The sequence below is a fragment of the Macaca nemestrina genome, chromosome 10, assembly GCF_043159975.1.
Source record: "Macaca nemestrina isolate mMacNem1 chromosome 10, mMacNem.hap1, whole genome shotgun sequence".
Classification (NCBI taxonomy): Eukaryota; Metazoa; Chordata; class Mammalia; order Primates; family Cercopithecidae; genus Macaca; species Macaca nemestrina.
In genome coordinates, this window is record NC_092134.1 from 140,588,969 (window position 1) to 140,603,345 (window position 14,377).

At 42.6% G+C, this 14,377-nt stretch overlaps 1 protein-coding gene across 45 annotated transcripts in view; it reads right to left on the minus strand.

The window, feature by feature from the left end:
• LOC105484109 (calcium voltage-gated channel subunit alpha1 C) overlaps window positions 1-14,377 on the minus strand; it is a 649,973-nt gene that overhangs the window by 24,866 nt on the left and 610,730 nt on the right. For all 45 annotated transcript variants that reach the window (XM_071070623.1, XM_071070630.1, XM_071070633.1 and 42 more), the window contains 5 exons: window positions 13,804-13,869; window positions 12,452-12,543; window positions 2,619-2,784; window positions 1,901-2,028; window positions 825-921 (listed from right to left, as the gene is read on the minus strand). In XM_071070623.1, coding sequence (XP_070926724.1) covers window positions 825-921; window positions 1,901-2,028; window positions 2,619-2,784; window positions 12,452-12,543; window positions 13,804-13,869 — 549 coding nt within the window. The remainder of the gene's footprint in view (window positions 1-824; window positions 922-1,900; window positions 2,029-2,618; window positions 2,785-12,451; window positions 12,544-13,803; window positions 13,870-14,377) is intronic.

Here is a 14,377-nt window from a genome sequence, read left to right on the forward strand (position 1 = left end):
CACCCTCACCTTGCATGGTGTTTGTACCTTGCATTTATTTTATACTCCTTTTTTTCTGATATTTTCTATATCCTTGGAAATCTCTTAAAATGTTTTTTTTTTTTTTTTTTTTTTTGGAGTAAAGTAGAGGCACAAATGAGAAGAAACTCAATAAACAGAGCACAAGTAGAAGGTTCTGTGTTCCCTCAATCTGCGTTTTCCATGAGTGGATTCTCACAGAGCCAAATCCTCCTGCCATCTGAGTTTCCTCCTCTCTCCAGCCCTCTGGTCTCCCTTCGCCCACCTCTCTGTCAGCTCATTACTGCCCCAACAAGGAGTGCAGAATGGCCACAGAAGAGAGGAGGGGAGAGATGGAAATGACACTTTCTTTTTTGGGGGTCATGGTCTCACTAAGGAATCCAAGGAAAGTGAGAGATCCTCCCCTGGGACACTTTGTATTTTAGTGATTTTATGTACAATTTTAAGACTCGCAGACCCCTGAAGTCAATGCCTGGGCTTTCTAATTGCCCTCCACCTCCAGGAAAAGAACGCCTAACCCCTCTAGCCTAGGCTGGGGAGTCTCCCACCCCAGGATGCCCAGATGGTGCAGTGGAACGGGCTGAAAAAGTCCTTTATCCAGGACTGGATCCCTGGCTTGCTGGGACAGGAGGCATTCACTCCTTTATTCCCTTATAGAGTCTGAGAATTTAGAGCTGGAAGGATCCTTAAAATGTAATCTTTAGGCACATAAACTAGTATGTTCATTCCCTTAAAGGATCACAAGAAATGGGCACTTCGCCTCCCCTATTTTCCCTCTTCCTCCCATGAACCCAGTTATCTCTTACTTTGCAAGCCACTCGGTGAGGGCACAGCTTCCCAAAACCTAGTGGGGGCTGAATCCGCCGGAGGAGGGTCACCACATCCAGGTGTTTGATACGACCCCTAGAAGAGGAAGGAGGGGAGGGACAGGGTATCAGAGAGCCATGGTCTCTGCCAGCAGCCCAGGACGCATGCACCTGAGGGGTGGGGCCCACTCACATGGGCAACACGGCACTGTGTGGTGGCTCTATTAGTCACACTCAGTGCAGAGCTGCAGAATTGCATGGCACAGCCCCAAACCAATATACATATACACGTGTTTAGGTTTTAATGAATACTTTTCTGCCCATGCTATGTTCAAAGTGGAAGGGATTTTAGCAGTGCAACGGAATTCTCAATACATACTTGCTGACTGAATGAACTAACCTTCTGACCAAAAGGTATTTACTGAGGGTCAGCCGAATGTGATTGATCTTTAGACCAGAAGCAGGAATGGAGTCAAGATTTTCCCCAGCCCTGTGTATCCTAACTTGAACACTTAACTAGTTATTCCTGATACTAGAATTTCCTGTCCTTCCATTCAACCGAATGTAGTAGATATATTCTTTTCTTTCTTTTCTTTTTTTTTTTTTAGATGGAGTCTTGCTTTGTTGCCCAGGCTGGAGTGCAGTAGTGCAATCTCAGCTCGCTGCAACCTCCGCCTCCCGGATTCAGGCAATTCTCATGCCTTGGCCTCCCGAGTAGCTGGGATTATAGGCATGTGCCACCATGTCCGGCTGATTTTTGTATTTTTAGTAGAGATGGGGGTTTACCATGTTGGCCAGGCTGGTCTTGAACTCCTGGCCTCAAGTGATTCACCCATCTCAGCCTCCCAAAGTGCTGGGATTCCAGGCGTGAGCCACCGCACCCAGCCTAGTAGATATATTCTTGACTTAATTGAAGGTGCCAGGCCTCCTCCTGCTGGCAAACCCCGGGGTTTGATGCAGTTTGGTGTTTCTAATTGATCCACCCAGTGCTGACCAACCGTGAGCCCCTCCTGCAGGTATGGTCGGCGATACCCTCTCTCAGCTTAGGGAATCAGGCCTTCCCTCTGGGAACTTACTTGGCTTCAGGGTCATACTCTGCCCAGATTCTTTTAAACTCATCCAGGTGGTGGGGGCCAAGGATGGACCAGTCCCTTGTCAGGTAGTCAAAGTTGTCCATGATGACAGCTACAAAGAGGTTGATGATCTGCAGGGAACAGTACAATGAGGTGCTGGGAGAAGATCTTCCTACACACCTGCCTCTGGAACCCCCTTGCCAGCCGGGGCCCGCGGATGGCAGAAGCCAACATTTCTAAAGACCGGTAATCCATCCTACCAGCCTTAGAACCTGGGTCTCTTGGACATAAACTTGACACAGCTTCCCTGAGAGTTGTGTGTGATGAACCCACATCACAAGCTGGACAGCTTCCCTCCCACTGAGCTGCTGGGCAAGGCTGCGCAGGACAGAGGGGACTTTATCCCCTTTTCCTCACTCCTCAGAAAGATGCCAAAAAAGTATAGTTCTTTCTAGGCCTCCACATGTCCCCTGTGTCCTCTGGGACAATGCCAGCGTGACAAGAGCCAAGAATGGACAAGCAAGATGCTGGTGGAGCTCACTCTGGCCCAGGGCTTTCGGCCTTTCTCTCCATGTGGCTGGACACTCCTGCCAACTTAGTCTTCCCAAGCCAGCTCCTCTGATGGGGTTGCCCTGACCATGAGCTGCAGAGATGGAGGGTTCAGGCTGCCCTGGAACTGGGCACTCATGGCTGCTGGCTGTTGAGTTCCCCCTTGGCTTACCAGGAAGGCACAGAGCATGTAGAAGCTGATGAAGTAGAAGACGGCAAAGCTGCTGCCACAGGGTGTCTCACCCTCCGTGCTGTTGCCGGGCTCGGACTCCGGGGCACACTTCTTGCCTGGCATGCAGGCCAGCATGATGTCCTGCCAGGCCTCCCCAGTGGCACACCTACAGGGGAGGGAGAGCCACATCCATGCAGCCCATCCTACAGATGTCAAGGAGGGCCCTCTGCATCCCTCCCCACTTGTCCCTTTCCTCCTTCCCCAGAGGGAATCACTAAAATGAACTTGATGTTCATCATTCCCCGAATGCTCTGATATGTTCGCTAAATATGCAAACACATGGCATTATTTTGAAGATTTTACATTTTATATACACAGTAACAAACTGCACCTTTTCCAAAAACTTGCTGTTTTTGCAATCCACATGATGTTTTTGAGACTTAGCCTTTTGGATGTATTTTAGTTCCAGTTCATTCACCTTAACTGCTGTATAGGAGTATGCTCTATGAACTTACCGTAAAAAAATCCACCGTCCTGTTAAAGAATATTTAGGTTTTTCACTTTTTTCTTTTACTAGTACAAAAAACACTGCAATAAACGTGCAGATTTATATCTTGGGTATCCACTTAGAAGTGGAATTGCCAGTTAAAGTACACGTGTCTTCATTTTTACTAGATATTCCTTGAACTCGAAGGGTTTGTCCAACTTAGACTCCTATTACCAGTGTAGGAGAAATGACACTACAAACTCATCTGTTCATTAGTGAATTGTTTTAAATGATGCTCGTATAATTCGTGTGAGATAATATGTCATTGCTGTTTTAATTTGGTTATAAAATGATTAGTGGGTTGAGAATTTAGATTTTATCTTCCATTAAATTGCATGTTCATGTTTTTGCTTGTTTGATTCAGGATGTCTTCTTGTTCGATTCTAGGGTGCTTAAGATATTCTATTCTCTATTCTTTTTAAAATTTTTCAATAGTTTTTGGGGAACAGGTGGTTTTTGCTTGCACGGACAAGTTCTTTAGTGGTGATTTCTGAGATTTTGGTGCACCCATCACCCAAGCAATAGCCTTTTATCCCTGACCATCCTCCCACCCTTCCTCGAGTCCCCAAAGTCCATTACATCATTTTGCAAATGGTGCTGCTATAAACGTGTGTGTGCCTGTGTCTCTTTCATATAATGACTTCTTCCCCTTTGGGTAGATACCCAGGAGTGGGATTGCTGGAGGGAATGGTAGTTCTACTTTTACTTCTTTAAGGAATCTCTATACTGTTTTCCACAGTAGTTGTATTAGTTTACATTCCCACCGGCAGGGTAAAAGTGTTCCCTTTTCACCACATCCATACCAACATCTATTATTTTTTATTTTTTAAATTACAGCCATTCTTGCAGGAGTAAGGTGGTGTCTCATGGTGGTTTCATGTCTATTCTTAATCCTTTGTTAGTTATACGCATCAGAAATAGCTTCTTCCAATTTGTGGCTTATCTCTGGCATTATTTACGATCTAAGTTATGTATTTCAATGAGGTCAAATTTACAGTTTTTCCTCTATGTTTTGTGCTTTTTGCATCTTGTTTAAAAAATCATTCTCTATTTTAGGTCATAAAGACATTCTTTTCTATGTTCTTCTAAAGGTTCTAAAGTTTTGTTTTTCACAATAACTTACTAACCTGAAATTTATTTTCATGTTTGATATGAGGTAGAAATACGCTTTTATTTTTCTCTGTATAGATAAGTCATTTTACTAATACTATTTATTGAATAGTACATCTTTACCTACTTAATTGAAATATTTCTTCTGCCATAAGTTGTATTTCCATAGGTGTGTAGGTTGTGTTCTAGCCTTTCCATTCCATTCCTTAGGTTTATTTGTTTATCTTGGTACAGAAGTACTGTGTTGTCTTCATAGTAAGTTGCCTTATGGTAAGTCCTGCCCTTTCACAGTGCAGGAGTCCTTCCAACCTGTTGTTCTTCAACATTTGTCTTGGCTATTCAGTTTCCTTTTCTATTCCATAGACACAGTAGAGTCAGTTCCAGGCTCTATGAGTAATCCTGTTGGGAGTCTTATTAGAATTGCATTGGGATATCGATTAACTTGGGGAATCCTGACATCTTTATGATATTAAGTCTCCTGGCCAGAAATGTGGCATATCCTTCCTTTTATTTTGTTGTACATTTAAAATGGTATAGTTTCAACATTATATTTTAAAAGCTATATCCATTTGCTGCTGATATAGAGGGAATACAATTGATTTCATATTATGGAATATTTGCTGAACTCTCCTATTAGTTTTAACAATTTTCTGTAATTTTTCTTGTATATACACACAGGCAATCAACTTTTTTGGCATTTAATTTTGTTTCTCCAGTTCTTATCCTTTATTTTTCTTGTCTTATTTTATTGGGTAAGAGTTATAAAATAATAATATTGAAAAAGTGACAGCATAATATCTTATCTATTACATTTACTAATTAGTTATTGCCAGCACAGGAAAACAATTATTTTTCTTTGTTAATCTTTTAATCTTCCACTTTATTAATTCTATTGTCATAAAAGGTTTTTAGTTAATTTGCATAGATTTTCTACTTGAATTAGCCTGTCATCTGCAAACAATGGCAGTCATGTGTACATATTTTCATATTTATAACTGCTTGCTTTTTTCTCTTTTTCTTATTGGCATTAGCTTTGTGTTAGTCTTATGGGATGAGTGAAGAGGTTTTCTACAACTTTCTGTTCCTGGAAAGTTTATATAACAATGGAATGATCCACTCCTTGATAGTCTGGTAGACTTCACAAATAAAAATATTGAATCTTGGGCCTTTTCAAAGGCTAAATTTTTGACTACCTTTTCAATTTCTGTTGTAGTTGTTTTTTTTTTAATTCTTAAGGTAATTTTATAATTCTTATTTTCTACATAAAAGCATCTGCTTCATTCAGGTTTTCAAATAGATTGGCACAAATTTGTTCATGATGTTCTCTGTCTTCTTTTTTGAAGTCTGATATTATTCGTCTGCTACTCTTAGAAAAATCGTGTGTGTGTGTGTATGTGTTTAGAGATGGGATATCACTTCGTCACCCAGGCTACAGTGCAGTGGAGCCATCTTAGCTCACTGTAACCTCAAACTCCTGGGCCCAAGTGATCCTCCCGCCACAGATTCTCAAGTAGCTGGGACTACAGGCGCATGGCACCACACCTGGCTAATATTTTTATTTTTATTCTTACAGATGGGGTTTTGCTATGTTGCCCAGGCTGGTCTCATACTCCTGGTCTTAATTGATCCTCCCACCTCAGCCTCCCAAATTGTTGGGATTACAGGTGTGAGCTGCCATGCCTGGTGAAAATCTTATTTTTGATAGACTCAGAAGCTCCCAGTGAACATAGCCTCCACGTCTTGGAAATCTGTTCCTGGCATTTTTCTTTGGTCTCCTTCATTCTCTTGGCCAAAAGTTCAGCATATTGTTTAACCTCTTCCTTATATTTATTTATTTATTTGGAGACAGAGTCTTGCTCTGTCACCCAGGCCGGAGTGCAGTGGCACAATCTCAGCTCACCGCAACCTCCACCTCCCAGGTTCAAGCGATTCTCCTGCCTCAGCCTCCCGAGTAGCTGGGATTACACGTTCCTGCCACTGTGCCTGGCTGATTTTTGTATTTTTAGTAGAGACAGGTTTCACCGTCTTGGCCAGGCTGGTCTCGAACTCCTGACCTCATGATCCACCTGCCTCAGCCTCCCAAAGTGCTGGGATTACAGGTGTGAGCCACCGCGCCCGGCCTTACTTATTTTTATTTTTATTTTAGTGTCCTGTTTCTTCAGAGCAATATGTCAGCATTTGTGTTGCAGGACACGTGGAGTAAGAAGATGCCGAGTCTTGGGTGCTTTGGTTCTAGGTTCCTGATATCCTTTGTTTAGGGGCTTACTCACTGGTGGACATCATCTTTACACGGAATGAAAAGTTATTAGACTGTGCCATCTCTTTTGGACCTCAGGTGAGAAGGCACAGTAGTATCAGTCAGTCTAGTCTTCTCTCTCCCCTATCTTTTTTTACAAAAACCAAATTAAGAAGTCAGATTGGCACTCACAATGCAACCCTGAACCATCTGTGTTTTCCTTCTGCAGTTCCCCTTGGTCTGTAACAGAATATGCCCCACATGCAGTAGCAGGTGGACACAACCACAGGTCAGGACACACTCCTTCACAGGGAAACCTCGCGGGCCATTTGCACCGTTGATCTGACCCTCGTAAGCCTTCCATTCTTCACCCAGAGTGGCACCGGCGACTTCTGAGGCCATATGCTTCTCATAAAAGGTCTGGTTTGCATCCACTGTCCACTTCAACGAGTTTCTGGCAGCCACTGGCTGAGAAGGAGACCTTCTGCTTCATCTTGAAGCAGCTGATCACCTCTGAGGTGCCACCAAACAGAGGCATGAGATTCTCTTATCATTCTAAAAATCACTTCCACACCTGTAATTACGTTGCTTTTTGCATTCCTGATGTTGTTGTTTTTTTTTTTTTTAAATTGGATTTGATGCTTTGTCTGTTTATTGGTCTTTTCAAAGGATCAGCTTTAGGGTTCATTGATAAAATCCATAATTTATTAATTTATGCTTTTACTTTAAAAAATGCATTCCTTCATATTCTGGGATATTTTACTATTCTTTCCCTCATCTTTTGGCTTATTTAATATACATCTTTTAAAATAAATATAAATAAATTTTAGGCTCTGAATTTTTTTCTTTGGTGTCGATTGATGCATCTCGTACATTTCAAATATGGTGCTCTGGCTCTCGTTTCTAAGTACAGTCCTGTGTCACTTAACAATGGGGAGATGCACGGTTAGGCAATTCTGTTGTTGTGCAAACAGCATACAGTGGATTCACACAAACCTAGATGCCATAGCTATTACACACCTCAGCTCTACGGCACAGCCCACTGCTCCTAGGCTTCAAGCCTATACAGCATGTGACTGTACCGAATATTGCAGGCAACCGGAACACAATGGTAAGTATTTGTGTATCTAAACATACCTAAACACTGAGAAGGAGTAGTAAAATAGGCACAGTAAAAAAGATTCAAAGATGGTGCACCTGTAGGGGGCGCATACCATGAATGGAGCTTGCAGGACTGAAAGTTGTTGTGGGTGGAGCAGTGAGTGAGTGGTGAGTGAATGTGAAGGCCTAGGACATGACCGCACACTGCCGTACACCACTGGAGACTAGAAACACTATACACTTAGGCTACCCACATTTATAAAAAGTACTTTTCTTTCTTCAGTAATAAATTAACTTCAGCTTAATGTAACATTTTTACTTTATAAACTTTTTAATTTTTTTAACTTTTGGACTCTTCTGTAATAACGCAACTTAAAACACACATTGTACAGCTGTACAAAATATTTTTCTTTATATCCTTATTATTATTTTTTTTTCTATCAACCTTTTTTTTTTTGTTTTTTGTTTTTTGTTAAAAGCTAAGACACAAACCCACACATTAGCCTAGGCCTACACAGGGTCAGGACCATCAGCATCACTGTCTTCCACCCCCACATCTTGTCCCATTGGAAGGTCTTCCGGGACAGTAACACGCATGGAGCTGTCATCTCCTATGATAACAATGCTTTCTTCTGGAATACCTCCTGCAGGACCTGCCTAAGGCTGTTTTACGGTTAACTTAAAAAAAATAAGTAGAAGCAGTACACTGCAAAATAATGATAAAAGTATAGTGCAGTAAATATATAGACCAGTGACACAGTCCTTTATTCTCATTATCAAATATTATGTACTGTACATAATTGTATAAGCTATACTTTTTTTTTTTTTTTTTTTGAGACAGTCTCGCTCTGTCGCCCAGGCTGGAGTGCAGTGGCCGGATCTCAGCTCACTGCAAGCTCCGCCTCCCGGGTTTACGCCATTTTCCTGCCTCAGCCTCCCGAGTAGCTGGGACTACAGGCGCCCGCCACCTCGCCCGGCTAGTTTTTTGTATTTTTTTTTTAGTAGAGACGGGGTTTCACCATGTTAGCCAGGATAGTCTCGATCTCCTGACCTCGTGATCTGCCCGTCTCGGCCTCTCAAAGTGCTGGGGTTACAGGCTTGAGCCACTGCACCCGGCCTAATTTTATATTTTTAATAGAGATGGGTTTTTACCATGTTGGCCAAGCTGGTCTCAAACTCCTGACTTCAGGTAGTTTGCCTGCCTTGGCCTCCCCAAGTGCTGGGATTACAGGCGTGAGCCACCACGCCCGGCCAAGCTATACTTTCATACGACTGGCAGCACCATGAACACCTGAGTGAGGCACTGCGCTGGGTGATGATGTATGGCGTCACTGGGTGATAGGAATTTTTCAGCTCCATTGTAATTTTAGGCAGACTGTCATTGGCTGAAATGTCATCATGTGGCACATGACTGCAGATGGTAGTTTCAGCTTTGAGTCACTAAGAAGAGTGCCAAAATTTTAAGTAGATTTTGGAGAGGTTATTGTTTTTATGGCTAATTTCTAATTTTGCTATATCAAAGTAAGAGCAGTTTTAGAATTTGTTAAATTCTTTGTGACTTAAATGTTGGCTAATTGTTGTGAATGTTTCTGGGGTGTTTAAAAAGAATGTGGTTTTTTGGCCATTTATTGAGTATAAATCTGTAAGATCAAGTCTGTTACTTGTATTACTTAGATATTCTTTACCCTTTTTTCTATTTTGGTCTATTTGATCTGTCATGCTCTACTACCTGTATTAAATCTTCCACTGTGTGTGTGTGTGTGTGTGTGTGTGTTCTCCTTATACTTCTATCAATATGTAATTGATACATTTCCAAACTATATTGTTAGGCTCATGTAGTTTTATGACTGTTACATGTTTTTGATGGATTATACCCTTTATCAGCATAAAATCCCTCTCTGTCTTGTTTAATGCCTTTCACCTGGAATTCTATTTCTTCTGCTACTGCTATTATTACATCTACATTGTGAGCCTTACATGGTGTTCATTTTTCTGTCCTTTTATTTTCATTTTCTTTAGGTCATTTTGTTTTACTATAACTGTTATAAACAGGCTAGAGCTAGATTTCTTAAAGCCAGCATCAGAGTATCTATCTTTTAATAGTGAACTTTAGCTCAATAAGTTTAGTAATTATCTTTGTTCTTATTCCTGCCATCTCCTTTTATTATTCTAATTTCCATGTTTTATTTATTTTTCTACTTTTGCTTTACCTTCCTTTTGCTGAATTGCTAAGTTTTCTTTATCTACTTTTTCCTCTAGTGGTTTGGAATGTATACATTCCATTTCTATTTTTTTAGTGATTGACCTTTAAGTATTTAACATTTATATTTATACATACTTTTCCCTTAGTTATGTACAGAATTAAACAGTATCTATTCTTATCCCCAAACAAGAGAAGAACCTTAGCGTGGTTTTATGTTTCTAATTCTTCTACCACCTCACTTCCTACCTTGCTGAGGTAACATAAAATATTACTTCCAAATTGTCATTAAGGTTTTGTACATTTTCCCCTTAACAATTATGTAGATTTTATATAAACTTTATAAGGTCCTTGTTCAAAACTCACAACTATAAACTTCATTTTTTTTTTTTTTTTTTTTTTTTTTTTTTTTTTGAGACGGAGTCTCGCTCTGTCGCCCATGCTGGAGTGCAGTGGCGCAATCTTGGCTCACTGCAAGCTCCGCCTCCCGGGTTCACGCCATTCTCCTGCCTCAGCCTCCCGAGTAGCTGGGACTACAGGCGCCGGCCACTGCGCCCGGCTAATTTTTTTCTATTTTTAGTAGAGACGGGGTTTCACCATGGTCTCGATCTCCTGACCTTGTGATCCACCCGCCTCGGCCTCCCAAAGTGCTGGGATTACAGGCGTGAGCCACCGCGCCCGGCCTAAACTTCATTATTTTTTCACTCATATCATTACTCTGCTCATTCTATTTCTTTGATTCGTTTTTCATTCTGTGGAAATACAGCCTGAGTAACTGCTTCAAGGAGGACTTATGTGGGGCAGTAAACTTTATGGGTTCTTAAACACTTGGAAATGTATTTTGCTTGGCTACTTGAATGCTGATTAGACTGCATATACAGGGCCAGGTTCAAGAATACATTTTCCTCATAATTTTGAACATATTATTTCATTGTCTTCTATTACATGTATACTTTTGTTAATTAAAAGTCTAATGCTAATGATGATTTTCAAAGTAATTCCCTTTTTTCCTTTTTGGCAACACTATTTATTAAAGAAGCTGTTTCTTTCTCCATTCTGTGTTCTTGGCACCTTTGTCGAAAATCAATTGGCTGTAAATGAGTGGGTTCATTTCTCAGGTTTCTATCCTGAGCCATTGCTCTATGTGTCTGTTTTCATGCCAGTACCATGCTGTTTTGGTTACTATAGCTTTGTAACAGATTTTGATATCAGGCAGTGTGGTGCCTCCAGCTTTGTTCTTCTTGCTCAAGATTGCTTTGGCTATTCAGGGTCTTTTGTGGTTCCGTATGAATTTTAGGATAATTTTTTCCATTTCCATAAAAAATGACATTGGCATTTTGATAGGAATTGCATTGAATTTGTAGATTGCTTTGTGTACTATTGTCATTTTAACAATAGTAATTATTCTAATTCATGAACACAAGATATCTTTCCATTTATTTGTGTCACAACTATTTCTTTTATCAATGTTTTATAAGTTCTCAGTTTATGGATCATTAAATTTTTTCCTAAGTATTTTAGTTTTTTGTTGCTATTGTAAAAGGGGCTGATTTCTTAATCTCTCTTTCAGATAGTTCATTGTTAGTGTAAATAAATGCTACTCATTCTTGTGTGTTGATTTTGTGTCCTGCAACTTTACTGAATTAGTTTATCAGTTGTAATAGATTTTGGTGATCTTTAGGATTTTCTATACATAAGATCATGTCATCAGCAAACAGAAAATTTCACTTGTTCCTTTCCTATTTGGATAACTTTTTAAAATTTGTCTAATTGCTCTGGCTAGGACTTCCAGTATTATCATGTTGAATAGAAGGGGTGAGAGTGGGCATCTTTGTCTTGTTCCTCATCTTAAAGGAAAAGCTTTCAACTTTTCACCACTAAGTGTGATGTTAGCTGTGGCCTTGTCATATGTGGCCTTTATTGTGTTGCAGTACCTTCCTTCTATGCCTAATTTGTTGAGAGTTTTTGTCATGAAAGGATGTTGAATTTTGTCAAGTGCTTTTCTGCATCTATTGAGATGATCATGTGGGTCTTTTTTCTTTCATTCTGTTAACATAGTGTATTACACTTATTGATGTGCATATGTTGAACCATCCTTGCATCCCTGGAATGAAACCCACTTGATCATGATGTATCATCTTTTTCATGTACTGCTGGATTCAGTTTGCTAGTATTGTGTTGAGGATTAAATGAGGATGACGCCAGTGCATGTGGACATAAGCGTCCAGCACAGCAAATGGCACAGACAGGTGCTGGTATAGTGATAGATATTCGTACTTATTGGACGAGAAAACTGAGGTTCAGGTTAGATGTCTCGCTCAAGGTCGCAAAGCATGTTGGCAGGTTGGCTTTGGGCCTGTTCAGACTCTAAGCCAGGCTGCTTTCAGTATGTGACTTTTGCTCCCCTAATGGTTTTGGCTGGTTTCCAGCAGGTGTGCCAGTGCATAGTGTGTTTCTCTGTAGAAAGTTATCATAAATGACAATGGACCCACTGGCCTCCTTGTCAGGCAGACACCAAGCACACATCCTCTCCCTTCCTACTCCCTGGGAAACAGTTCCCTTTCATTCTACCACCAGGCCACAGTGTGGCACCACGCAGGTGTGTGTGTATCTGTGCACCTGTGTCCTCAGGGACCCACCTGAAGAGGAGCAGCACGGCCTGGGGGAAGGTCTGAAAGTTGTTGTTCCGGTTGATCTCTGTGGTATCATTCAGGGCAATTTTCCCAAACACCTAGGATAGGGAAGGAAGAGGTGTTTAGTGATTTGTGGACAGAGAGGATCCTAATTTCCCACCATTGTTCAATGGTCTCTTCAGGGGTCTCAGGTGTCCCTGGAACTGGCCGCCACAAGCTGAATAGTCTTCCCATGCAACCTGGCAGGCACCTGCTGCCCCACCCAGCCCCTGCGCACAATCCCCACACTGGACAAGCATGAGAATCAAAGAGCCCACAGCCTCAGGCAGGTCCCTACAGCCCGGTGGGAGCTGGGGCTGAGAGTGGTAGATGCTGGGACAGGGACCCTGCTTCTGACAGAACACAGGATGCACTGTGTTATTTTCTTTGCTATTTCAGCGCTGCACGCCCAAGCACTCTTTCAAATTTAGTTCTTGCATTTCGGAGTGATGTGGAGTGAGTGATCTGGGGCTAGGGCAGGCTTCATTCATTCCTGAAATCCCTTTTTTTTCCTGGTCTTTTAAAGCTGTGCTTATCTTAGAAACTGCCACCGTTATCAGGTATCAAGGTAGCTCTTTTAGTCTCAAAAGGTTTTGGCAACTGAATCTTGGGTCTTTCTGCGATGAGTAAGTAGGGGACTTCCTGGAGGAGCGGCCAAGGAAACGCTCTGGGCCACTGTGGGCGTCCTGCCAGGTTTGACCTTGGGACCTCAAGCTGGAGCCCGGAGACGGGAATGGAGAGCTCCAGGTTTGTGGTGAAAGGTGCAGTGGGCACCTGGGAGGGGAGGCCCCAGAAAACTGCTGCACGTTTGATGTGGTGAGCCTTGTGTTGATTTTGCCCTTCCTTGCTTCCTTCTTCTTTCCTCCCTCCCTCTCAGTCATTAGCTTCCAATGAATCTGGTTGGGGTAATTCTCAGGCCCATCAGACCTGGACACAAACAGGGGTGCTGGGCAGACACACCTTGCTGCTGTTTCTTGAGAAGGGGCTGTGTCTCTCCCGAGGCCCCTTGCATAACTCAGGAGTGTCTTTCCTCTACCCAGAGCAGAACCCAGGCCTCGGGGAGGGAAGCTCTCTGGGCTGTGTATTCTGTACCTGGCCACTCTCCTGTTACCTACAGGAGATCCATTTGGGGAAAGTTCCCATTCCTGTGGCTTTTTGGGCCTCAGAAAATGGAAGAGGAGGGAGAGGGACAGTCAGGAATGAAAGGGAGAAGGGAGGGAGGAAGGCGTGAGGGAATGTGGTGCTGGGAACTGGGAAGAGACAGAGCAGGAGAGGAGGAGAGCAGGAGGCCAGGAGCCCTGTGATGGGAGCCTCCCTACCTGCATCCCGATCACCGCGTAGATGAAGAACAGCATCACGATCAGGAGGGCCACATAGGGCAGGGCCTGGAAGGAAGTGCAGGAGACTCCCATGAGGCCGGAGTGCAGAGGCCAGCTGGGCCCCTTCCCAGGGAGCGCCGCATCCCTGTCTCTGCGGCCATCAGCTATTGCCCGGTTTGGGCTGGGGGACACTTCCAAGAGTCCCACAGGACTACGGGGAACCTGGGGGAAGGTCTGAGAAACCGGAACTGACTTCCATTTCAGCTGGGTTTTCAAAGCAGGCCGCAGAGTAACCATATAGTGCGACACTACCTGGGCAAAACAATCAAGAAAGAGCAAAGCCTCCTCCGACTACACATGTGCGGTATGTTTGTACGAGGCGGGAGAAATCGTGGACAGCACCCAGCTGACTGTGGTTACCTGTGGAGGAGTGGGGTAGTGGCAAGTTACACCCTTCCTTTACACAGCTTCATTCTATCCCACTAGTTGTAGTGAGCGGGTATTACTATTGCAATGAAAACATTTAATAAGGAAAAATTTAAAAGAAAGATCATGGGTTCAAATCCTGTTTTTG